Source organism: Carcharodon carcharias, chromosome 19, assembly GCF_017639515.1.
Source record: "Carcharodon carcharias isolate sCarCar2 chromosome 19, sCarCar2.pri, whole genome shotgun sequence".
Classification (NCBI taxonomy): Eukaryota; Metazoa; Chordata; class Chondrichthyes; order Lamniformes; family Lamnidae; genus Carcharodon; species Carcharodon carcharias.
In genome coordinates this window covers 13,447,130-13,474,478 of record NC_054485.1, presented here as the reverse complement: position 1 = coordinate 13,474,478, position 27,349 = coordinate 13,447,130, and the positions used below count along the sequence as shown (strand labels likewise).

Genomic DNA, 27,349 nt, shown 5'->3' with positions numbered 1-27,349 from the left:
TATGACATTTCAAATGTTCATCTAAATACATCTTAAATGTTGTCAGGGCTCCCACCTCTACCACCCTTTCAGGCAGAGTTCCAGATACTTCCCACCCTCTGGAAGAAAGTTTTTTTCCCTCAAATCCCCTCTAAGCCTCCTGCCCCTTGCCTTAAATCTATGCCCCCTGATTACTGGCCCCTCCACTAAAGGGAGAAGTTTCTTCCTATTTACCATATCTATGCCCCTCATAATTTTGTCCACCTCAATTAGGTCCGCCCATCACCCTTCTCTGCTCCAAGGAAAACAGCCCCAGCCTATCCAATCTCTACTCATAGCTGAAACGCTCCAGCCCAGGCAACATCCTGGTGAATCTCCTCTGCACCTATATTTATTATATTATATATATATTATCAACATCTGCTCTGTGTTTTTCCATGGGTGGAGACAACTTCTCCTTGCGAATGAATTCCTCGCTGTTTGATATATTTTCAGTCTTGTCCAAAATGATAATAACTTGTACGATGAAAGACAGCAGTGGACCTGATGACAAAAAAAAACCGTGAAAAGATATACAGATGGCATTTTAAAAGATTTACAGAAGTGGATGTAACAGCAGTACATAGAACTATTTATAAATTTATGCACACTCACCAGTGATCTAGGCCCCGAGGTAGATGCTTAAACTTCACGAATATTTTCCAATCTGTTCCTCCAGCCATAATCAATTCATCTTCAGTGGAGTAGTGCCAAAATGAAATGCTTTTACTCAAAGCATTTTGCTTTATTTTGGCTTGCCCTATAGCCTTGAGTAGTTTGATAAAGCTTGGACACTTTATCCATGCATCATAAATTATCCATGCATTTGTTCTTCCTTCCAGTAGTGATGTAGCTACTGTCAACAAAGAAACTGAATGCTTGGCTGAATGATTGACACGAAGCAAAAGCTCAGACTTGAAGTAACATGTTCATCATTGTTTGCTTTTGAATTCCACTTTGTGTTGTTAGTGCAGAAACACAGGACTTTGTGCTAGTTATCATGTATTAGATTATGCAAGGCAGACTATGCAAGGGAGGCGATGACATAGTGGTACTGTCACTGGACTAGCAATCCAGAGACCCTGGTTCGAATCCCGCAATGGCAGGTGGTGGCATTTGAATTAAACAAAAATTAGAAGTCTAATGATGACCATTATTGATTGCTGTAAAAATCTATCTGGTTCAGTAATGCCCTTTAGGAAAGGAAATTACCTGGTCTGGCCGACATGTGACTGAAATGCCTAGTGAATGCCCTCTGAAATGGCCTAGCAAGCCACTCAGTTGTATCAAACCATGAAGAAACCGGATGGACCACCCGGAATCGACCTAGGCACCAGAAACAACAACAGCAATCTCAGTCCTGTCGACCCTGCAAAGTCCTCCTTACTAACATCTGGTGTTAGCTCCCTCACTAGTGCCAACACCTACATAGCAACAGCGTGACGACTACAATCTTCAGCCAGAAGTGCCGAGTGGATGATCCATTTCGACCTCCTCCTGAGGTCCCCTGCATAACAGATGCCAGTCTTCAGCCAATTCGATTCACTCCACGTGATATCAAGAAACAGCTGAAGGCACTGTATAGTACAAAGGCTACATTCCGACAATAGTACTGAAGACTTGTACTCCAGAACTTACTGCTCCCCCAGCCAAGCTGTTCTAGTACAGCTACAACACTGACATCTACCTGGCTACGTGGAAAATCGGCTATGTGGAAAATTGCCCAGGTATGTCCTGTAAACAAAAAGCAGGACAAATCCAACCCGGCCAATTACCGCCCCATCAGTCTACTCTCCGTCATCAGTAATGTATTGGAAGGGGTCCTCAACAGTGCTATCAAGCGGCACTTGCTTAGCAATAACCTGCTCACTGGCACCCAGTATGGGTTCCCCCAGTGCCACTCAGCTCCTGACCTCATTACAGTCTTAATCCAAACATGGATAAAAGAGCTAAACTCAAGGGCTGAGGAAAGAGTGACAACCCTTGACATCAAGGCCACATTTGACCAAGTGTGGCATCAAGGAGCCTTAGCAAAACTGGAGTCAATAGGAATTAGTAGGAAAACTCTCTGCTGGTTGGAGTCATACCTAGCACAAAGGTAGGTGGTTGTTGGAGGTCAGTCATTTCAGCTCCACGATATCACTGCAGGAGTTCCTCAGGGTAGTGTCCTAGGCCCAATCATCTTCAGCTGCTTCATCAATGACCTTCCTTCCATCATAAGGTCAGAAGTGGGGATGTTCGCTGATAATTGCGCAATATTCAGCACCATTCGCGACTCCTCAGATACTGAAGCAGTCCATGTCCAAATGCAGCAAGATCTGGACAATATTCAGGCTTGGGCTGACAAGTGGCAAGTAACATTCATGCCACACAAGTGTCAGGCAATGACCATCTCCAACAAGAGAGAATCTAACCATCGCTTCTTGATGTTCAAAGGCATTACCATCACTGAATCTCCCACTATCAACATCCTGGGGGTTACCATTGACCAGAAACTGAACTAGGCTAGCCATGTAAATACTGTGGCTACAAGACCAAGATCAGAGGCTAAGAATCGTGTGACGAGTAACTCACCTCCTGACTCCCAAAGCCTGGCAACCATCTACAAGGCACAAGTCAGGAATGTGATGGATTACTCCCCATTTTCTTGAATGAGTGCAGCTCTCAACACTCAATAAACTGGACACCGTGCAGGACAAAACAGTCCACTGATTGGCACCATATCCAAAAACATTCACTCCCTCCACCACCAATGCACAGTGGCAGCAGTGTGTACCATCTACAAGATGCACTGCAGGAATTCACCAAGCTCCTTCAACAGCACCTTCCAAACCTACGACCACTACTATCTAAAAGGACAAGGGCAGCAGATACATGGGAACACCGCCACCTGGAAGTTCCCCTCCAAGTCACTCACAATCCTGACTTGGAAATATATTGCCGTTCCTTCACTGTCGCTGGGTCAAAGTCCTGGAACTCCCTAACAGCACTGTGGGTGTACCTACACCTCATGGACTGCAGCGGTTCAAGAAGGCAGCTCACCACCACCTTCTCAAGGGCAATTAGGGATGGGCAATAAATGCTGGCCCAGTCAGTGAAGCCCACATCTTGTGAATGAATAAAAAAAAAGTACAGCAACCAGCTTTTAATTAAGTATCCTAGGGTGCCATATGCTGGCATTATTAGGAAACAGGTTATAGCTAAAGGGTTTTTAAACAGTTTCAACTAGAATTATCAGCCCTGCTCGTTTGCTTAATCCTACTACGATAATTAGCTTTCATATATTTCTTCGGAAGTTACCGCCAGAATTAATAAATCATCAAAAGGTTTATACTGCAATATAAATAAGGCCTTAAGTTATGTTTAAAAACAGTCAAGTTAATGTTCTTTAAGGTTTCAAAGCACTAATCTTCTCTCCCTCCTTTCCATTTTTTCAGCCCGCCACTACTTTCCTTCAAGATACACACAGATTACAAAAAAAAAAACACATCAAGCAATGTTAGCATCCTCATACCTGTGGTACTGCACTGCTGCCAAATATTCCTTTTAGGATGGCTAGACAGCGACCGACAATGACATCATCACTAATGTTTTCCATGATTCCAGCAGCCTCTCCAGCCACGAGAGCCAAAAGGATTGGGGCTGATAATGGACAAATTAATAATGAAAGGAATTGCAACCACATGCCCATGATTACTCAAAGCAAGTTCCATAATTAGTGCAACTACAGAGCAACCGCAACATACATGGATTTAAAAGGTGTCCAAATATTTAGAAACTTGAGTCTTATGAATAATATACATTTCCAGGAAAAGGGAATCAAAGAGGGCATAATGGAGCCAGAAAGCAAAAGATGGGTCCAAATGTGTCTAAAAATTTAGAACATTAAAAAAGTACATTTTATTCCAAACAGTGTTGACTTAAGATTGTAAATAAGCCCAGACAATGTGTCACATTGAGAAACAAAACTCTTGTTGCTGTTGAACTGTAGCTACATCTGTATAACACTTGCAAGCTTTTTTTTTCATTAACTGAAGCTCTGCCACAGCACAATATACTGAACTTGAATTACAAAACCATTTATAAAATGTAGCACCTAGATGGATATTCAGAGCCCTTAAGTAGTGAACCACACATCATTTAAATAGCATTGGACAGAAATTTAATGATTGAAATGATCACTGCACTGTATCAAAGTAGAAACTCAAGGGTGCAGCTGCTTAATAATTGCTACAGTCTAAATTAAAGCTCAGATCAAGCAAAATTAGGTACTGCGACAAACACATCATAGAGTAATTACTGGGAGGGTATGGAGGAAGAAAAATGTGATTACAAAGAGCAGGCGTGTCTTATCTTGATCGGCAGAACATAGCCTTTATGAGTAAATTTGAGCATGGATCCCATTCTCTGTGGGGTTACGTTTGAAGTTTTACATTAATTGTTCCTCCACCGGCGCAACCCCACCCCCCCCAATCCCCATCAAAAAAAGGAGTTATTGTGAAGTTATGACCTAGCATAAGTTACTTTTGATCAAAGAAAATGTTAAAACTTATCATAAACCGGGATCGTTAAATAGAATTAAAATTACGGCAAAGTATTAAAAAAATTTAAGGATAATTATGGTCAAGAAAGGGATTAAAGGATCCACAATTATTTCAAATTAAGCATTAGCAAAGGAAGCAATGGTTAGATTTTTCTGGCTCACTCCTGGATTTAGCTTCTGGTGTCCAATTGACTAAAGACGACTAAAATTTGCTAAAACCATGATTCCTTTCATTTTTACTGTGCATATGGGTACGTTTATATGTTAAGTGCAAAAACCATAAGTACAAAAATAATCATTTATTTTGCTTTTAATACTTCACATCAGACCACACAGAAGATTCTTTCAAGTCTGAGGGGAAGAAAAATTAGCAAAACATCTGCTTTTACTGAGCTTAACCGGACATTTGGCAGGTTTGCTTTTGAGATTCAAATCATTTTGTGGTTCTCAATGAAAATAAAACAAATTAAATTACCAAAAGTTGGATTAAGTTCTGCAGCAGGTAAAGCTGAAAGGATGTACAATGTTCCTCTTGGAGAGCGCTTAACAATACAAGATGTTTATACAAAAAATGTAAAAGACTCCGGGACTTGCCTAGGCTACTTAAAACGAGCTAAATGCCATACAGTAATTATTATTTAACTTGTTGCAGAGGCCATTCCTGTAGCCAATGGAAATCAACCAATAATCTGTAATCCAAAACTCTGGTTTGACAGCAAATACAGCAAACCCTAGGTGCAGTAATGAAGCCACTTGCAATACATCTATTATAGCTTCAATTTAATCTTCCTTAGGTTTGGGGATCGATTTAATTTAAACAGGAGATTGGCGTTTGCTGGCTGTGCAACAGGCCAACATGTAGACCACAACCTTGTCGAGCAAAATTTCCAAGCAATAGTCAGGAAGGTACTTATAAGAGAGGTTCCATGTAATTAGATACATAAAAGTTATGTAATTTGATCTCACATAGTTGAGAACACTTTTACTGACTCCACCTCTGCCACCAAGGGCAACAGCACCATTTTGGACCACACTTTCAAACAACATGCATCTGACATGGAGCTGCACGAACTTGATCTCTTAAAAATATTTATTCACAATGATGCTTAAAATAGATTTTGCTAGTGGATGAAATGCCATGGGGGTGAACATTCCAGCAATTCTTTAAATAAGTTGCAGGTCTGCTGGGCATGAAAACTTGAAGACTGAGCCATAAATGTCAGATTTTGCCATACTTTATGTTTAATTTAGACAGCAAAATTCCATTTGGACTCTCAGGCACAAAACTAGGCTAACTCAAAAAATGTGTGCATAATGCAACTTAACCAAATTACATTTTTGACAGATTCATAAGTGCCTATGGTCTGTAAAATGACTGCAGTTTAAGGCTTGCATAATTAAATGATGAGATTATAAAGATTACAATTGTTCAAGTGTAAAATAAGTCTAATGATTTGACAGAGTTGAACATAAATAGATTTAAAAGGCAAGAACTATCTTCTTCATAATCAGAAAATAAATTAGTGCTGCTTAAGTTATAATTAGTGCTGCTTAAGTTATATCACATTTCATTATTCTTTCTTCCTTGTCACAGAAAGTGTGATTTCTTTAGTACATAATAAGCCATTTCTGATACACAAATACCTTTATAAAGATTCCAAAAAAGGAATAATTCTCCCCTACTGGCAGTAGTGCTTCCAACATGACCAAAGAGATTTACACTAGGGTCCCAGAATACACGATCAAAACATAATACAACCTGTAGGGTATAGAAAGAGAGCATTAACAGATGTTAGATTATTTATTCTCAACATGTTTCAATCAATTAAGGTACATCAGCAGTTACCCAACTACCACATTCAGAGTAATAGGATTCACTGATGTATTTCCATGGAAAATTGCAGTGAGCCAAAATAAATCAAAAAAAGATAACCAAGCAGTAACACCAGCACTTTATACAGACATTTCTAAAAAATTTTCCCTTCTCACATTTTTGATTATTCGATTAATGTTTTTACAAGGACTGGTCTCACAATTCCAGAGGACCAAGCTTAGCACTGTCTTACCTTGTTGAGATTTCCAAAGCCCATACGCTGAATGGCAGAAGTTTTCCACTCAGGAAGGGGAGGTACAAACTGAACGGCTGGTGGCTGCTGTTTCAACACACCCAGCGGGAGAGTGCATAAAACTGCATCACACTTGTAAATGAATGTCTGGCTGTTTGAACGAGTATTCTGAGCAATGACTTCACATCCTGAAAAATATTTGTACAATCGTAGCAATAAATAACCGTAAAGAACACAGGGAGCAACAAAACCAGAAAGATTAATAAAAAATTAACTCTGCTCAAGTTAATCATGATTGCAGTCAGAAGTGGAATAAATCTTCTAAAATCAATATTATAATTTTCTTTCTGCACGCAGTCAACTGCAAAACATCTCGCCACACGTTATAGGCACAGAAGGTGCAATATTCCCTGTTCTTGTCAAGAAAGTTTATTTTACTTCAGTTCGCAGCAGGGCTTCCATTAGCTTTCGATTAATAATTTACTTTGGGGCCCTAGCCCAAGAATGGAGTTATTGTAAATTACAAACTTACAAGTAAACTAAAATAGGATTTTTGTTTTTTTTAAATAACATTTTAAGGCAAGATTGAAATTCCAAGAAACTAAGTTAACAATGTTACGGGATTACCGCTTTCAATTCGGAGACTAGAATTTCAAATCTAGGTTTAGTGACTTCTCTTCCTAAACTGACTGATCAACATGTAGGAGACATCAAGTCTGCTATCCACTGTTTGGCTCTCCAGTTTGAAAAAGGTGCAGAAATATGAGAAGTTACTTTTCTCAAGCACAATTGTTTAAAGAAGTGTTTCCAATGTCATAAAAAAAAATGTTGCACAAGTTTAAAATTTTATTTTGTCAGAAGTTAGACCTGCTGACAACTGGAAAGGCTGATTGGGCCATGCTGATTTAGAAATCTGTCTTGCTTCAAATGGTAAAAAAAACAATGTATTTTCATGATTTACTTATGAATGTCTGATAGCTGGCCAGCTTGGCACTTCAAGATTGGGTTATTGCTTGCTGAAAGCAGCGTAGTGTCTCATGCAATGCCACTTCAAAAGGTAGGTTAAGTTATTTTTCTAGGTGCACCACTTCACCTGTGCTATTCATAATGAACAGCCAGGTATTACGAAAAATTTCATGGGTATGAACATTATCAGAGAAGCCTGGCAGGCAGACTGTGCACCTTTTTTGGAACACATTAGTGATTGGCAGCTTAAATTCTGAAAGATACCCTTTCAATTCTCCTTTGTACAAGTTTACATTTCAAATTAAGGGCAAGGGAGATATATAACTGGATCCAGTGACATTGACTCTCAGCTCCCATTTTGCACTGCTGAAAAGGCAGAGAAAACTTAAGAATTGAGCTTTCTAATGAAAGCATTTCATTAAGGACACAAATTATTTAAATTACTACAGAAAATTTCTAAAGATTCCAAATCTTCATTGTTTTGACTAGATTACACTATCTGTTAAAACCTGCTCTATTTAGTCTTGTCCCTGTTTAATTTAATAATAAGCCTGATTCTTAATTTGTAGCCTGAAGTACAAGGCCTATCATATCATCTATTCTTAAGTCACACAGGCTCAGGATTAGTGGTACGGCATTTTACTTCTAGTGAGTACTCATTGCTAATCCTGCAACACATTAACTAAGACTGCTTCCTTTATGAAGGTTACATGTCCGTTTTTAGGCTTTCCAAATTATCAGGAACAATTAAAAAGCAGTCATATAGGGCATTTCTAGAGTATTTTACCTGCCAGTGGAGGAAGCTTTACAATGTCTTTTTTCTTCTTTTAATGGCATAAACTAGGTTCGCCATGAGGATTACATAGTATTTACAGCACAGGAATGGGCGATTTGACGCAAAGGGTCTATGCCCATGTTTATGATCCATGTTTATGATCCAGTCAAGCATCCTTCAAGCTTACTTCATCTCATCCCAACAATTCAGGATCTAAATATTTTGCATCTCAAGTTGTGTACTATCTACCCACAATAAGCAAATAAATATAAGAACAACCCCTGAAATTAAGTTGAATTATAATGTGAAACACAACTTAATCAATATTGCACAAAAACAAAAGTTGCTGGAAAAACTCAGCAGGTCTGACAGCATCTGTGGAGAGAAACAGTTAACGTTGAGTCCAGATGACTCTTGTTTAGAACTAAAGAGAAGTAGAAATGTGGTGAAATGTAAGCTGTTTAAGGGGAACAGGTCAGGTGAAGCTGGACAGAAGGCCTGTGATAGGTGGAGGCAAAGGAAAGATTGCAAAAGATGTCATAAACAAAAGGTCGAAGGGGTGTTGATAGTGGTGATATTGGATAAGGGACATTATGAGTAGAAAGCAGAATGACCAATTGACAGATGGCCCTAGTGGGGTGTGGTGAGGGGAGGGGACAGTGTGGGGGGCAAGGATCAAAATAGGCTGAAAGGTGGGGATAAAACAATGAATGGAAATAAATTTTAAAAATAATAGAAATAGGTGGGGAGAAATGTATATATAATAATTGAAAAATAAATATTTGGGGAAAAGGGGATCCAAAAGGGGTGAGGATGGAGGAGAGAGCTCATGATCTGAAGTTGTTGAACTCAATGTTAAGTCCAGAAGACTGTAAAGTGCCTAATCGGAAGATGAGGTGCTGTTCCTCATCTTCACTGGAACATTGCAGCAGGCCAAGGACAGACATGTGGGCATGAGAGCAGGGTGGAGTGTTGAAATGGCAAGTGACAGGAAGGTCTGGGTCATGCTTGCGGACAGACCGAAGGTGTTCCGCAAAGCGGTCACCCAGTCTGCGTTTGGTCTCTCCAATGTAGAGGAGACCGCATTGGGAGCAGCGAACGCAGTAGACCAAATTGAGGGAAGGGCAAATGAAGCGCTGCTTCACTTGAAAGAAATCAATATAGTTTCTGCCTCATTGACTTTACCAGCTTTAAAAGTATCATGATAAAACCACAGGATGTTAATGTTTTCAACACTAGAATTTATCACAAATTAACTGACGCAGAATTCGCACTAGCTGACCTGAGGCAGTATAGCGGACTTGTCGAACAGCTGTATTCAATTTAATGTCAAGACCTTCTGCAAGTGCCACAGGAACACAAGAATAACCATTCCGTACTGTTAAGTGACTTCCTGTGAATTCAAAGTCATCGTCCTAAGGAGAAAATAAATAGGAAATGATAGCATAAGATTTAATGAGCATAAGAGCTGTAACATTTAATTTTATTTACTTCAGTTAATCCACAAGGAACAGCACATTAAAATTTCAAGCCTCCAATTGCTCCTTTTCATCAACCATTCAAAATTTTTACATGTAATTATACAGTAGTAACAAAGAGCACGCTAGTATACATATCCTAAATAGAAAGCAACAACTTGCACTTATATAATGCCTTAAATATAGAAAACGTCCCTAGGCACACTACAGAAGAATAATCAGGTCAAAGCAGTTACAGTGACAACTAATTTATCATGTTTTGTTGGAAAATATAGACAAGTGAAAGTTGAGATAGAGGAGGAGTGAGTTAGCTGAGACTAGGTGGAGAGAGAAATTGGCACGCGGTACTATAGATTAACAACTACATAGAAAGACTTGAAAAAAATAGGACTGTTTTTGTTAGAACAGATTCTGTAGTGATTTGATAGAGGTGTTCAAAATTCTGAAGGGTTAAGACAGAGTAGATAAACATATGGTTCTTCTTGGATGAGGAGTCAAGGAAAAGGGAACAATGATGCAAGATTTTTAACAAGACATTGAAGACAAAAAAGAAATGGAATCTGTTTTCTTTTATGTAAAAACACAGAAGGTGAGGCTGTGGAATACACTTCCGGAGTTCATAATTGAAGCAGAGACCATGGTCAACACTTAAGGTTGGGTTTTGTAGGCGGGTAAAGAAAAGGGAAATAGTGGGATATGGGGTTAGAAACACTGGTCATATGGAAAACAAACATCAACATAAACTGGTTGGGCTGAGTGGATCATTTCTATTTAATCTGCCTGCTCAGGAGATTGCCAAATATCTCAAACATAATTCAAAGAGTTTTTCCAGTGTCCTAGAAGTTATAAACCGTTCAGCGACAGCGCAGACACTGAGCAGCCATGTACTTCCGGGGGTCTTCAATTAATTCCAAGGTAGCCAGTGACTTCAGGCCAGCTTAGTCATCTGACTTTGGGAAGTTCCAAGTGGTTCGATATGTAATGGATAAAGATTATATAGCACACACACTGTACATACATCACACATGTATACACATATCATAATCCGGAAATAAAACAGATTCATACATCAGCCACATTAGTCATGGTTAATGCCTAATGTACACTGTATATTAAATATCTATTCACCTGGTCCCAATGCTTCAATGAAAGTGTGGAGAGAGGTGTCGCATTAGCAAATTCCAAGTTGGCAAAATGCCAATCCAGGATCTGTCGGTCCCTTGATGACAGGTAAACGTCACTAAAACATGTAAAAACATACTTCAAAAATAACTCAACACTTTCTTTTCATGTTTCCCAAAGTATTACAAGTACACCGGAACAGAGGTTCTCCAAGTGTGGGCCATGAGGGTCCTCCAAGTGGTCCACAGCAAGGTGTAAAATGCAAGTCACTGATGCACAAAGCCACGGCTAAGACCATACAAGAGAGCAGGCCAGAACCCTTAATGCCACAAAAGGCAGCAAAACATTTATAGTTTCCATAAGTCCTCATTAATTCTGATGAGCTTTTTTTTTTGCACTGGCAAATGAAAGCAGTTGGGGTAGGACCAGTAGATGGTCTGCAGTGTTTTTTTTTACCCCGCCTAAGTGGTCTGCAGATGAAAAAGTTTGGGAACCACTGCACTAGACCGTCAGCACTTTAGTGTTTAGAAAAAATGCAACTTCATACTCATCCTCTAAAAGGTAGATCGTGCAATGTTCACAGCTGTGCACAAAATACAACATCCCAACTGCTTCACAGTAATTAAAACTTGTCACTTATGCCGGGTCACATTGTGAAACAATCTGACTAACAATCAACATTGTGCTGGTAAGCTACTAGCATTTAATTTTAAACTAGTAAAATCTATCCATGAATGGAAATACCTGGGTGGGTTTGCTTCTAATTCCTGGAGCTTCTCCTCAAGCTTCACTTGAGCTTCTGCAAGCTCATCATACTCCTGTAAATTTAAATCAAATGAATTTATCAAGTGATGATCTCATTAAAAAAATTAATGCTATTGAATGGTATAATAAAATTCTGTCTCTTCACCTCTAGAACTGGGTTGGAATCCAGCCCAGGCCGATGGGATGAGAGTCCTTTTGACAGTTCAGAATCCCAAATGATAGAAGATTGAATCATTTCAGTCAAGATTCTATTGGCTACAATAGCATAAAGCTCTGTCCCAAAAGCTGGTCTTAACCCAATCATTAAAATCAATCTTTAGTCCACTAACAGTAGCTTCTTCATTTTCCATGTCAGCACTCCTGTGATCTCTCCCAAACTGAGGAGTAGCTTGTTCTGTATTTAAATATTTATGGACTGGGTTTGAATTATACCCATCACCCAATGCCATTCCGTTCCACTTCTCTTGCTGCTCCCCGGTCTCAGTGAATGACTCTTATGACTCTTCATGACAAATTGTGGGGGGGGGTGGTGGGACAAACTAGCCAAGAATGTTAATTTACAGGACAAACATCTCAGTTCTGATGTGTGGCCGAAACATTCTTCTTTTTGTTTGATTAACTGGTAGTATCCTGGCTAGTTCATTCACAATGAAAAAAAGCTACTTCAGGCTCAAAACATAGATTTCATGTTTCTAAGCTTCCAGTGAATGCATTTCAATAACGATATGAATAGTTTTTCTAAGCTTCATGTTATATTACTATATTTCCATTACCAACATAGCAAAAACAAATTTACAGTATTTGAAGTTAAGAACAATTATTTAAATAATTACAACCACTTTACAAACTCTGAATCACAGCATACAAGATTGGCTGGGCATTCTTCTATGGGTGTGGACGAGCAGAAAATATGCAAACAGCCACCAGCAAGTATTTATTAACACAGTACAGAACTATACCTGTGCCACCAGAAGCCATTATTATTTTTAGACAGCTTTCTAAACAGCATGCAGTGACAAAAATAATTTTTTTTTAAAATGGGAGTAACATTCAAAATCAGATCATTACACATCCGCTCCACATCCATGCCAAATTCCAGGCTTTATTGCCTTCAAGAGACAGGGTGAAAATAAAAAAGGAACAAACCCCCCCACCCCCCACCACCACAAAATTCATACAAGGGAAATAAAAATAGAAATCCCCACACAAAAAAGAAAACTCACCTTGCATAATGCAGTTAGGTCTCTCAATTTACTTTTCACCAGAAATTCTGCGGTGATGTCACGAGGGGGCTTCACTTCGGAGGCTTCCTTATACTGCTGGTGTAGCTCTTTTATTTTTTCTTTCAGCGATACCATCTGAGTAAAAAAAAAAATAAAAATATACAAAAGACACTGGTGATCGTAAGATAACCCTGTGTGAAATCCTTGTAAATGTGATTGTCAAAACAACCTTTAATCTATGATAAAAACAAAAAAAAACATGCTGTAAATACTCAGCAGGTCAGTAGTGTTTGTGGAGACAGAAACAGAATTAACATTTCAGGGCAATATTATAGAAATTGCAATTCCTTTCTTCACACTTTCTCCTCCACAGAGAAGACAGAATTATGCATTTCGTGATGTTGCAAAAACTCAAATATATGTATATTAAATTGCTTTTCACATAGCAAATGTGCTAAAGATCCTGAAGCAGGATAGCTTTACCCAGTTATCTCAAGCCTGGACAACTATAAAATAACTTTACAATGGCAAAACATTCCAGAAATCTGAAATAGAAGCAGAAAATGTATCAGCACATTTCTGATATATCTGGAATATCTGATGTAGACCCTCATTCAGAACAACCTACTCTGGAAAAAAGGACTGCATTCCAAGCATTAGCCTTTTCTCTTTACAGATGTTAAAATAGAACCTGCTGTGAATTCCCATTTCATTTTTTCATTTATATTTCACATATCCCTGAAAAAGGGTTTACAAAGGATGGTGAGAGAAAGTCAATCACTTTTAACAAGGTTGTGTTGCTCTTCAAATGTTGACTTAGTCAAACAGCTGCAATTACTGCTAGTATATGCGATGCGAAGTGTTGCTGTCCTCTGCAGTTCAAAGATAATCAAAGAACAGTCTCCAGCATTACACAACATGCAACAGATTTTCTGAACAATATATTTCAATACATGTTCCATTACAGACTACAATTCACAAACAACTTGACCCAGTCTCTAAAATTTATGTGCAAAATATAAGACCAAGCATTTACACTGCAGTAATTTACAACCAGAATATCAGGTCTGCAATACTAATAACTATCAGCAGCACCATCACAGGGTAGAAGATGGTACTGCAGCCCTACATAAAATTCAATCACAAAGAGATCTTTCAAAGACCAGGATTGATTTCTCTGTAAATGTGAGTGTTATTAGAATACTTAAATTTCCACATTTGGCACAGAACACTTATGCAATGAAGATGCACATTTAAAGAAACGCTGCAATTACAGATGGTGCATTCACAAGAATAAATAATATTTTCTTAATGAGAGAGATTACACATCGGACGTGGGAAGGAACTTTAGATCAAGGCCAAGCAATACAGATGTTTGCTGTGGTTCAGTTAGTAGGACTCTCACCCAAGTCTAAATGTTGAGGGTCCAAGTTGCACTCCAGAGACTTGAGCACATAATCCGGACCAACAAGCCAGAGCAGTTTTGATGAAGTGATGCACTGCTGATGGTTCCACTTTTGGATGTGATATTCGAGACCCCAAGAGCTCTCTCAAACAGAAGTAAAATAATCCCTTGGCACGATTTTGAAGAAAAGAGGGGGAATGCACCTCGCCATTCTGGACAATATTTATCCCTCAACCAACACCGCCCAGGACAGGTCATCTTGTTTCTAGGTTGTTGCTGCTTGTGGGGCTTTGTTTTGTGCAAATTGGCTGCCATGTTTCCTACAACCCAACAGTGATTACATTTTGAAAGTACTTAATTGGCTGTGAAGTGCCTTTGGACAATCTGAGGCAGTGAAGCATGCTATGCTATATAAATGCAAGTCTTTATTCTTTCTGCAGTTTAAGTTTAAAAGAGCAGAGAATTCCTCAAATCTTCCGCAGGAACAGCTAACGACTTACAAACAAATCCTCTTCAAAAGGAACTGCAGGCAGCAGTTGAATGGATTTCGGGTACAGTACGTACTGTGTGTTTTCATTTGAAGGTCTTATAACTAGTCAATCATTCGTCATATATTATACTCCATGTAAGACTGTTCAAAACAGATCAACTGAAAAATTTATGCGGATAGCATGTTTAAGGAAGTGGTCACACCACAGGTTAGGAGCCTGCAGGCAGAGAGGGGATATGACTACCAGGCAGTCAAAGAGAAGCAGGCAGGTAATGCAGGAGTCCCTTGAGTCTATCTTGCGTGTTAATCAGTTTTCCATTTTGGATACCGGTGAAGGCAATGGTTCCTCAGGGGAGTGCAGCCAGAGCCAAGTCCGTGGCAACATTGGTGGCTCAGCTGCACAGGAGGAGAGTGGAAAAGCAATAGTGATAGGGGAGTCAATAGTCAGGGGTTCAGACAGGTGTTTCTGCAGTCGTAAATGTGGCTCCAGATGGCATGTTGCCAGGGTCAAACGATGTCAAGGAGCAGCTGCAGGACATCCTTTGGGGGGGGGAGGGTGAACATCCAGAGGTCAGGATCCACATTGGTACCAACGACATAAAAAGGAAGAGGGATGAAGTCCTGAAAGCAGATTTAAGGGAGTTAGGAAGGAAATTAAAAAGCAGGATCTCAAGAACAGTAATCTCAGGATTACTCCCAATGCCACATGCTCGTGAGCATAGGAATAGCAGGTTTGAGCGATTGAACACAGGGCTAGAAAACTGGTTTAGGAGGGAAAGTATCATGTTTCTGAGGCACTGGAACCGGTTCTAGGGCAGGTGGTATCTGTACAAGATGGACAGATATACCTCAACAGGACTGGGATTAAAGTCCTTGCAGGAAGATTTGCTAGTGCTGTTGGGGAGGGTTTAAACTAGCTTGTCAGGGGGATGAGAACCTATGGGGCAGCTCAAATTGGAAGGAAGAAAAGCTGGTAACGGGAAGTAGAAAAGTAGCAAGTGAAATTAGAAGGCAGGCGAAACAAAGGTGAGCATTATCTAGGCTTAGACTGTGGAATAATGTCAAAAAGACAAAGGTAGGGGCACTCTAACTGAATGCATGCAGCATTCGCAACAAGGTAGATGAGTTAAAGGCACAAAGAGAGTTAAATGGGTATGATCTAATTGCCATTACGGAAACATGGCTACAGGGTGACCAAGGCTGGGAACTGAATATTCAAAGATATTCAACATTTAGGAAGGCCAGGGGAAAAGGAAAAGGCGGTGGTGTTGCGCTGATACGAGGGATGGGATCAGTGCATTAGTAAGGGAGGATCTCAGATCGGAAGAACAAAATGTGGAATCTGTTTGGGTAGAGCTACAAAACAGCAAGGGGCAAGAAACATTAGGTAGGAGTTGTTTATAGGTCACCAAATAGTAGTGGTAGTGTGGGCCATGGTATTAATCAGGAGATTAGAGAAGCATGTAGCATGGATAATACAGTAATCATGGGTGGCTTCATTCTGCGTATAAACTGGTAAACCCATTGACGATAATGCGCTGGAGTGAGTGTTTCTAGAGTACGTTAGGGATGGATTTCTAAGGCGGTATGTTGAGGAAATGGCCAGAGAGCAGACTATTTTAGATTCAGTATTATGTAACGAGAAAGGGCTAATTAATAATTCGTTGTCAAAGAATCTTTAGGGATGAGTGACCATACTATGATAGAATTTTATGTTATGTTTGAAAATGAGGTAATTCAGACTGAAGCCAGGGTGTAAATTTAAACAAAATAAATTATGAAGGTATGAGGGGCAAATTAGCTGAGGTTAATTGGGAAAATACACAAAATAGTACATAGGCAATGGATAGTCTTTAGCTAATTATTACATAGTTTACAGCAACTATAAATTCCTTCAAGGCACAAAAACCCAAAAAGGAAACTCAGTCAACTGTGGCTAACAAAGGAAGTTAAGGATTGTATAAGATTAAAAGAAAAGGCTTATAAAGTTGCCAGAAATAATAGCAGAACTGAGGGCTAGGAGGATTTTAGAATACAGCAAAGGAGAACCAAGAAACTGATAAAGAAAGGGAGAATAGAATATGAATGTAAACTAACAAAAAACAAAGTGGACTATGAAAGCTTCTAAAAGTGTGTAAAAAGGAAATGTTTGGCTAAGACAAATGTGGGTCCATTACAGGCAGAGTCAGGAGAATTTATAATGGGGAATAGAGAGATGGCAGAGAAGCTAAATGGTTACTTTGTGTCTGTCTTCAATGAGGAAGATTGAGGAATTGAAGGAAATTAGTATTAGTAAGAAGGTTGTATTGGAGAAATTAATGGGACTGAAGGTTGATAAGGCCCTAGGACTTGATATTCTACATTCCAGAGTGTTGAAAGAAATAGCTATGGAGATAGTGGATGCATTGGTGATCATCTTCCGAAATTCTATACATTCTGGAATGGTTCCCGCAGATTGGATGGTAGCTGATGTCACCCCACTATTTAAGGGAGGGAGAAAAAAAACAGGGAACTACAGACCTGTCAGCCTTACATCAGTAGCAGGGAAAATGCTAGAATCTATTATAAAGGATGTGATAAATGGACACTTGGATAATAGTGATCAGACTGGGCATAGCCAACATAGATTTATAAAGGGGGATTAATGAAGTGGAAATCATGTTTGACGAATCTGTTTAAGTTTTTTGAGGATATCCTAGCAGAATTAATAAAGGGGAGTCAGTGGACATGGTATATTTGGATTTTCAGAAGGCTTTTGATAAAGTCTCCCACAGGAGGTTGGTTAGCAAAATTAAAGCACATGGGATAGCAGGTAATACACTGGCATGGATTAAGGACTAGTTAACAGGCAGAAAACAAAGAGTAGGAACAAACAGGTCATTCTTGCATTGGCAGGCTGAGACTAGTGGGGTACCGCTGTTCACAATATATATCAATGATTTGTTTGTGGGGACCAAATATAATATTTCCAAGTTCGCAGATGACACAGAGCTGGATGGGAATGTGTGTTGTGAGGAAGATGCAAAGCTTAGCTATGAAGAGAGACTGGATGGCTAGGGTTGTTTTCCTTAGAGCAGAGAAGGCTGACGGGGGAACCAGTCTGAAGTATACAAAATTATGAGGGGCATAGCGGAGGTGTCAATAACCAGGGGCAAAGATTTAAGATAAGAGAGGAGGTTTAGAGGGGATTTGAGGAAAATGTTTTTCACCCAGAGGGTGATTGGAATCTGGAACACTGTCTGAGGGGGTAGTAGAGGCAGGAACTATCAACATTTAATAAGCATTTAGATGAGCACGTGAAATGCCATAGCATACAGGGCTCCAGGCTAAGTGCTGGAAAATGAGATTAGAATAGATAGGTGCTTGATGGCCAGCAGAGGCATGATGGGCCGAAGGGCCTGTTTCAGTGATGTATAACGCTATTACTTCAAGGGGATTTGGACAGACTTAGTGAGAGGGCAAAAACATGGCAGATGGAATATAATGTAGAAAAATGTGATGAGAAACAGATGTACAGAGTATTTCTTAAATGATGAGATTAGAACGTGTAGATTTACAGAGGAATGTGGTTGTCCTCATTTATAAGTCACTTAAAGCTAACATGCAGGTGCAGCAAGCAGTTAGGAAGGCTAATGGTATTGACTTGCTTCATTGTATAGAACCTTGGTTAGACTGCACTTGGAGTAGTGTGTGCAGTTTTGGCCTGTTACCTTAGGTAGAATATTGTTCCCATAGAGGGAGTGCAATGAAGGTTCACCAGGCTTGTTCCTAGCATGGTGGGACTGTGCTATGAAGAGAGATTGAGGAAACTGGGCCTGTATTCTCTAGAGTTTCGAAGAATGAGAGGGGGTCTCATTGAAACCTACAAAATGCTTAAACAGAGTAGATGCAGGTTAGATGTTTGCCCTGGTTGGGGAGCCCAGAACCCAGGGACACAATTTCAAAATAAGGGGGAAGCCACTTAGGACCGAGATGTGGAGAAACTTTTTTTTACTCGAAGGTTATGAATCCTTGGAATTCTCTACCCCAGAAGGCTGAGGAAGCTCAGCCATTGAGCATGTTTAAAACAGAGATTTACAGATTTCTAAACGCCAATGACAAAGGAATCAGGGGATTGTGTGGGAAAAGGGCATTGAAGTGGATAATCAGCCACGATCATACTGAATGGCAGAACAGGCTCGACGGGCTGAAAGGTCTATTCCTACTCCTATCAATTGCCCTTTTGCAGAAATGTATAAAGTATTTGGGTGTAGTGTGGCAATGTAAAAGTAGTGAATTTGAGACAGTGCAACATTTTCATCTAGAGCATTTGAACTTTGGACAAAATCAAAATACAGGACAAGACTAAAACCACCCACTGTTTAATGAGTACTGGGAACTTTCTGAAAAATGGGATTTAATGTTAAAAGGTCCAACTAAAGGCAATTTCTTTTTCGTATTTCTAGTTTCTAGATAAAGTTTAAAACAAGTTCAAGGTACCTTATTAAGCAACTCTTTCAAATCCTCTTGTGTTTTCACTATCTTCTTCCAGTGTTCAATCTGTTCATCCTTCACGTGTTTCTCTTGCAGCCTGACAAGGTTTCAAATCAGTGTTTTAATACAATCAATGCTTTGGGGGTTATTGCTGTTACATTATATTTACATTATCTTAATAATTACACAATGGCATAGTTCAAAATTACTTCATTGGCTATAAACCAATTTGGGATATCCAGAGGTAGTGAAAGACGCTGTACGAATATTTCCTTTGATACTCATTATGCTGACCTCACTACCTCACCTGCCGTACAATCATTGAAGAATACTTGAGGTGAGAGGCAGGTTCTGAAAGACTAGACATTTTTAAACCCATCGTTTCCTTGGACCAAGAGCATGCCAACAAAATAAGATGCACATTATGAATGAGAAACATTGCTTGCTGAAGAAACCAATAATTGGCGATGACTTGAAAATACAGTTGACAAGAAATGATTGTGGATGTTTGTTGTTTAGACTGGCTGGATGACTTAATGCAGTAATGCATGCCACAGTGTTAAATATATTAAAAGATCAAATACTTACTGTATGACAACTTCTAATGCCTGTCCTAATGATACAGGCTTGTTGTTCAGATAGTTGAAGTCCAACTGATGACTGAGGTAAGATGTGGCCTCCAGCAAACGATTGAATTCCTGCTCTACCATCTCATCTTTTTCTTTGGGAACCTGAAAAACAAGTAGAAATATTGATGTTACCTAAAACAGCAAAGATAGAATAATTTACTTATGCAAGAATACACAACAGCCACATCCATAACACCAACATCTCTAGTTGGATTAGGGTTTAGCAGTGCTTTGTGCCTATGGGGGTTACACACCAAAAAAAAGGCTACAAGTGTAATATCTTTTAGGAGAGATCCAAGCTTTCAGAAATAAGCCCAACCCAAGCAAAGACTCGTCTCATTTTGAAGTCCCCGAAGCATCAAAAGAATATCCTCACAGGCCTAAGTGCATGGTGATCAAGGAATGCTGAAGGTGAAACAATAAATAGCCCCTACCAATATACATTCTTTTTTTCTTTGAAGTGCACGGTCCCTTTAACCCTTTTATTTTGCTTGGCCCAACACCTGTGGCAATTTAAAAGGAACCAACTTGTATGCAACCTGTACCGGGACAGTCGTGTTGCTGCATAACCACGCAGCTGGAGGGAATGTTAGTCCTCACCACTTATACTGGACGCACTGGTATCAACACGATTTTTCCCCAATACACATCATGTGATATTTCCATCAAATCCATGGGAGGAGTGAGTTCCATTGTGAATTTGCCACACATGGAAACTGAACTGTTAACCCTGCGAGAATGTCAAAGCGGGGTCCACAAGCCAGTGCGAACATTTTGTTGGAAGGAAATATCCAGGAATGTGTTAAACTTGTTGTCATTCTATTTTTGCCAAGTGAATCTTCAGCTGTTATTTAGGTTTTACTTCGGGGTTGACGTCAACAGCAAATGATTAGCATAAGTCCTAGCCCACAAAGCATGGAAGGCTTTTGCCTCCACAATCCTAACCTAGACATACATGCTCATCAGCTTGTCCTAAGGTGCACATTGGACATTAAACCCTTAAAAAAGCAAAATCAATTCGCCCTGGAAAAAGGACAACACTGGTCATCATAAACTATGACAAATCAAGTGGCCTCACTGAGGTTTACGTTCTTTTAAGCATTCAGATTAGCAGTTTAAGAATGTTAGCACTAATTATTAATCTGCATAATTTATCCAATGTATCTTCTTAAGTAAAAACTAGAATTCTATTTGGGGTAAAAAAAGACAATGAAGACAGAAAGAATATTAATATTCACCAACTTAGTGCAGTTGTTACGTCCCAATGAAGTGCATTCAGACCAGTGAATCGCTTTGTGTAATAAACGCTCCCTCCTATCTTATGGTTGCACTCATCTAAAAATATCTCAAATGCTTGATGCGTTCCATGTTAGTTTGTTGAACCTGATTTACTAGCGGTTAATGTACACCATGCTAAAAGTTTGAAGTACAATGAAAGCATTGTAAACTATTAAATTAAATTCAAAATTATAAAGGGTTTTGACAGAGTAGATGCGGAGAAATTGTTTTCACTGACAGGAGGTTCAGAAACCAAAGGATGCAGATTTAAGATCGTTGGCATAAGGACCAATGATGGCAGATGAGGAGACTTGTTTTTCTTTACACAGTGAGTTGTGAGATCTGGAATATACTGCTTTAAAAGGATGGTGGAAGCAGATGCAATAGGAAACCTGATAAATACATCAAAAGGAAAGATTTGCAGTGCTATGGGCAAGGAGCGGGCAAGTGGGGCTAAGTAGATAATCCTTTAACAGGAACACTAGGCTGAATTGCCTCCTTTCATACTGTATGATTCGATTATAAATTCTTATGTTCACATAGCATCTGCCTTTATAAATTTGCCAGGCTCCAATTACATTCTCCCACCGTTGTGGCAACATAGCTCCTCAGCCGTGTCTTCCCTAGTTTCTTAGTAGAACTGTTCAGAAACATCTACATTCCAATCAATACTATTTATGATTCTCAAGCTGTCATGAGTTTTGCTATTTAACTAAATATAAAAGCAAAGTAAATAAAAATAAGGACAGAATGTATGAGTTGCAAACAAGGGCTGATGACACGAAACCTGGTGGGAATGTGAGCGATAAGGAGGGTGTTAAGAGGCTTCAAGGCGATTTAGACAGGTTGAGAGAGTGGACAAATACATGGCGAGAGGATTCGAGTACAGGAGCAGGGATGTCTTGCTGCAATTATACAGGGCCTTGGTGAGGCCACACCTGGAATACTGTGTGCAGTTTTGGTCTCCTTATCTGAGGAAGGCGTTCTTGCTATAGAGGGAGTGCAGCGAAGGTTTACCTGACTGATTCCTGGGATGGCGGGACTGACATATGAGGAGAGATTGAGTCAGTTAGGATTATATTCGCTGGAGTTCAGAAGAATGAGGGGGGATCTCATAGAAACCTATAAAATTCTAACAGGACTAGACAGGGTTGATGCAGGAAGGATGTTCCCAATGGTGGGGGAGTCCACAACCAGGGGTCAGGGGTCACAGTCTGAGGATACGGGGTAGACCATAAGACATAGGAGCAGAAATTGGGCCATTCGGCCCATCAAGTCTGCTCCGCCATTCAATCATGGCTGATAAGTTTCTCAACCCCATTCTCCCGCCTTCTCCCCGTAACCTTTGATTCCCATACCAATCAAGAACCTATCTATCTCGGTCTTAAATACACTCAATGACCTGGCCTCCACAGCCTTCTGTGGCAATGAATTCCATAGATTCACCACTCTCTGGCTAAAGAAGTTTCTCCTCATCTTTGTGATGGGGTAAATCATTTAGGACTGAGATGAAGAGAAAGTTCTTCACCCAGATAGTGGTGAGCCTGTGGAATTCACTATCACCGAAAGTTGTTGAGGCCAAAACATTGTATGTTTTCAAGGAGTTAGATATAGCTCTTGGGGCAAAAGGGATCAAAGGATATGGGGAGAAAGCGGGGGCAGGCTATTGAGTTGGATGATCAGCCATGATCATAATGAATGGCAGAACAGGCTCGAAGGGCCAAATGGCCTAATCCTGCTCTTATTTTCTATGTTTCTATAATGTGGATAAGTGTGAAGTTATCCACTTCGGTAAGAAAAACAGGATGGCAAGGTATTATGATAGATTGGGAAATGTTGATGTACAAAGGGACCTGGGTGTCCTTGTGCACCGACAACTGAAAGCAAACATGCAGGTGCAGCAAGCAGTTCAGAAGGCAAATGGTATGTTGGCCTTCATTGCGAGAGGACTTGAGTACAGGAGCAAAGATGTCTTACTGCAGCTGTACAGGGCCTTGGTGAGACCACACCTGGAGTGTTGTGTGCAGTTTTGGTCTCCTTACCTAAGAAAGGATATATTTGCCATAGAGGGAGTGCAACAATGGTTCACCAGACTGATTCCTGGGATGGCAGGGTTGTCGTAGGAGGAGAGATTGGACCAACTAGGTCTGTATTCACTGGAGTTTAGAAGGAGAGGAGATCTCATTGAATCATATAAAATTCTGACAAGGATGGACAGGCTGGATGTAGGGGTGACATTTCCTCTGGCTGTTGGCGGGGGGGGAGTCCAAAACAAGGGGGTCTCAGTCTCAGGATATGGGTTAGACTATCTAGGATTGAGATGAGGAGAAATCTCTTCACTCAGAAGGTGGTGAACCTATGGAATTCTCTATCACAGAAGGCTGTGGAGTCCAAGTCACTGAATATATTGCAGTAGTAAATAGATAGATTTCTAGACTTTAAAGGCGTCAAATGGTATGGGGAGGGCGCAGGAGTACAGCATTGAGATGAAGGATCAGCTGTGATCATGTTGAATGGCGGAGCAGGCTCGAAGGACTGAATGACCTACTCCTGCTCCCATTTTCTATGTTCCTATATCCATAGCCCTAATCACATTATAACTTGCTTCATCTCAAGTCTACAACTGGCTTTCACACTTCATTTGTCATGCCATGGGAGACAGCTATAACCATATCGTTCATAGTTGTTCAGTCAGATGAGGTTTCTGCAATCTGAGGATTGTTATATTGCAAATCATATCTACATTTATTTTCAATTATCCAATATGCTAACATTTTTCAAACAATTGAACTGATTTTTCTTTTTTCCCATAATTATTTCTTGCTTGCTGTGAGATTTCATAACATATGCCCATTAATAGAAGTAGAAATACGTACATTGGTGCATCTTTCTCCCTGGATTAGGATCAGATTCCAAACATCGGGAAATGACATAGAAAAAAAAAGTGGAGAAAGGTCATTAGTGCCTTGACCCAGTGGCCACAATTTTGAAGTGTTCAACCTTTAAAGAAACAAACTTGCATTTAATCTCTAATTAGTCCCACAATGCCTTATTGTGGATCTCAGGATGGCTCCAAATACTTCACCTATAATGAATTACTCAGAAGTGCGACCATTGCCGTTATGTCAGTAAATACAGTAGCCATTGTGCTTACAAAATAGTAATGAAAATGAATGAGCAGTTAACGTCTTTTTGGTAACCTTCATTGAGAGAAGAATGTTCAGTAGCATACTGGAAGAACTCGTTGCTCTCTCTCGAATCACGCTAATGGGTTATTAATGCCAACATGAACTCTGAAAGATGACATCTCCACCAAAGTAACAGTCCCACAGTACTGCACTGAAATATCAAACTACAATAGTTTCTTGGATTCTGAACCCGGCTTAAATCCATAACGTTTTAATTCAGAGGCAAGCTCAGAGTCCATTTATAATGCAAAGAGTTCTCATTCTTTCAATAAGTATACAAAACTTTTTTTATTCATTTGTGTGATGTAGGTGTCGTTGGCTGGGTCAGCATTTATAGCATCCTTAACTGCCTCAAGATGGTGGGGTGAGCTGCCTTCTTGAACCGCTGTGGTGTAGGTACACCCACAGTGCTGTTGGGGAGGGGGGTTCCAGGATTTTGACCCAGCCATAGTGAAGGAATGGTGATATATTTCCAAGTCAGGATAGTGTGGGGTTTGCACGGAAACTTCCAGGTGTTGGTGTTCCCTGTGTCTGCTGTCCTTGTCCTTCTAGACGGTAGCGGTCATGGGTTTGGGAGGTGCTGTCTCAGGAATCTTGGTGAGTTCCTGCAGTGCATCTTGTAGATGGTAAACGCTGCTGCTACTGTGCGTCAGTGGTGGAGGGAGTGAATGTTTGTGGATGAGGTGCTAAACACCACATCAGGCTGCTTTGTCCTGGATGGTGTCAAGCTTCGAGTATTGTTGGAGCTGCACTCATCCAAGCAAGTGGGGAGTATTACATCACACTCCTGACTTGTGCCTTGTAGATGGTGGACAGGCTTTGGGGAGTCAGGAGGCCAGTTACTCACTGCAGGATTCCTAGTCTCTGACCTGCTCTTCTAGCCACAGTATTTATATGGCTAGCCCAGTTCAGTTTCTGGTCAATGGTAAGCCCCAGGATGTTGACAGTGGGGAATTCAGCGATAGTAATGCTACTGAATGTCAAGGGGCGATGCTTAGGTTCTTTCTTGTTGGAGATGGTCAGTGCCTGGCACTTGTGTGGTACAAATGTTACTTGCCACTTGTCAGCTTAAGCCTCGTCATTGTCCAGGTCTTGCTGCATTTAGACGTGGTCCACTTCAGTAATTCAGGAGTTGTGAATGGTGCTGAACATTCTGCAATCATCAGCGAACATTCCCACTTCTGACCTTGTGAAGGAAGGAAGGTCATTGATGAAGCAGCTGAGGATGGTAGGGCCCAGGGCACTACCCTAAGGAACTCCTGCAGTGATGTCCTGGAGCTCAGATGACTGACCTCCAAAACCACAACCGTCTTCCTTTGTGCTAGATATGACTCCAACCAGCGGAGAGTCTCCCCCGCTAATTCCCATTAACTCCAGTTTTGCTAGGGCTCTTTGATGCCATACTGGGTCAAATGCAGCCTTGATGTCAAGGGCAGTCACTCTCACCTCACCTTGACAGTTTTATCCATCTGTGAACCAAGGCTGTAATGAGATCAGGAGTTGAGTGGCCCTAGCAGAACCCAAACTGAGCATCAATGAGCAGGTTATTGCTAAGCAAGTGCCACTTAGTAGCACTGTTGGAGAACCCTCTATCAATTTACTGATGATCAAAGGTAGGCTGATGGGGCATAAATTGACTATGTTGGAGCGTCCTGCTTCGTGTGTACAGAACATACGTGGGCAATATTCCACATTGCCAGGTAGATGCCAGTTTTGTAGCTGTACTGGAACAAATTGGTTATGGGCATGGCGAGCTCTGGAGCACAAGTCTTCAGTACTATTGCTGGAATTTTGTCAGGGGCCATAGCCTTTGCATTATCCTGTGCCTCCAGGCATTTCTTGATATCACATGGTGAATCGAATTGGCTGAAGACCAGCATCTGTGATGCTGGGGATTTCCGGAGGAGGTCGAGATGGATCATCCACTCGGCACTTCTGGCTGAAGATTGTTGTAAGTGCATCAGCCTTATCTTTTACACTGATGTGCTGGGCTTCCCCCTCATTGAGGATGGGGATATTTGTGGAGCCTGCTCCTCCAGTGAGTTGTTTAATTATCTACCACCATTCATGACCGAATGTGGCAGGACTGCAGAGCTTAGATCTGATCCCTTGGTTGTGGAATCGCTTAGCTCTGTCTATCACTTGCAGCTTATGCTGTTTGGCGTGCAAGTAGTCCTGTGTTATAGCTTCACCAGGTTGACACCTCATTTTTAGGTATGCCTGGTGCTGCTCCTGGCATGCCCTCCTGAACTGTTCATTGAACCAGAGTTGATCCCCTGACTTGGTGGTAATGGTAGAGTGGGAGATATGCCAGGCCATGAGGTTACAGATTATGCTCGAGTACAATTCTATTGCTGCTGATGGCCCACAGCACCTCACGATTGCCCAGCCTTGAGTTGCAAGATCTGTTCGAAATCTATCCCATTTAGCATCGTGGCATCCATTTAGCATTGTGGTAATGCCACAATGCACTGCATGCCAGGAGAAAAAGTTCAGCACCAGATTAACATTTTTTATTTTGCATCCCGTAATATTAAAGTTTCCCAAGTCAGACATTACAATAACTCTGAAGAAATCCAGAACCTTCCAATGTCAATATCAACTGTACCATCAACAGAGCATGAGTTATAGCAAGAACAGGACATCCTCATTCACCAGAAATCTCAATCTCCTAGGCTCTTATCAATTAGTAGTATTGTATACTAAACAGGCCAGTCAATACTACTGAAATTTCAGTTGTTATCATCTTTGGTCATCTCACTGTCCTGGATAACTTTGTTAACTGCCTCAGGGCCCTAGATCCCGCCCCAAAATTAAAAAAAAACTGAGTGTAGGAATTCCTGAAGTAGTTTATCAAAGCCCTAATGACAACTAACAAGCAATTGTACAATATTTTCTAAAACTGAATATCAGAAAGTCCAAAGCTTTCA

At 40.4% G+C, this 27,349-nt stretch overlaps 1 protein-coding gene across 2 annotated transcripts in view; it reads right to left on the bottom strand.

Moving 5' to 3' along the window:
- The window catches only part of kdm1a (lysine (K)-specific demethylase 1a), a 69,640-nt gene that overhangs the window by 12,309 nt on the left and 29,982 nt on the right, over positions 1-27,349 (bottom strand). The window contains exons 10-20 of one of the 2 annotated variants that reach the window (XM_041212716.1): positions 24,108-24,125; positions 19,913-20,055; positions 19,331-19,421; positions 12,957-13,091; positions 11,713-11,786; positions 10,975-11,086; positions 9,651-9,783; positions 6,628-6,815; positions 6,206-6,320; positions 3,533-3,660; positions 120-522 (exon numbers count right to left, since the gene is read on the bottom strand). In XM_041212716.1, coding sequence (XP_041068650.1) covers positions 379-522; positions 3,533-3,660; positions 6,206-6,320; positions 6,628-6,815; positions 9,651-9,783; positions 10,975-11,086; positions 11,713-11,786; positions 12,957-13,091; positions 19,331-19,421; positions 19,913-20,055; positions 24,108-24,125 — 1,281 coding nt within the window. In that variant the 3' untranslated portion in view covers positions 120-378. Of the gene's footprint in view, positions 1-119; positions 523-3,532; positions 3,661-6,205; positions 6,321-6,627; positions 6,816-9,650; positions 9,784-10,974; positions 11,087-11,712; positions 11,787-12,956; positions 13,092-19,330; positions 19,422-19,912; positions 20,056-24,107; positions 24,126-27,349 lie in introns of those variants that run through there. The other variant, XM_041212715.1, reaches the window with a different exon arrangement.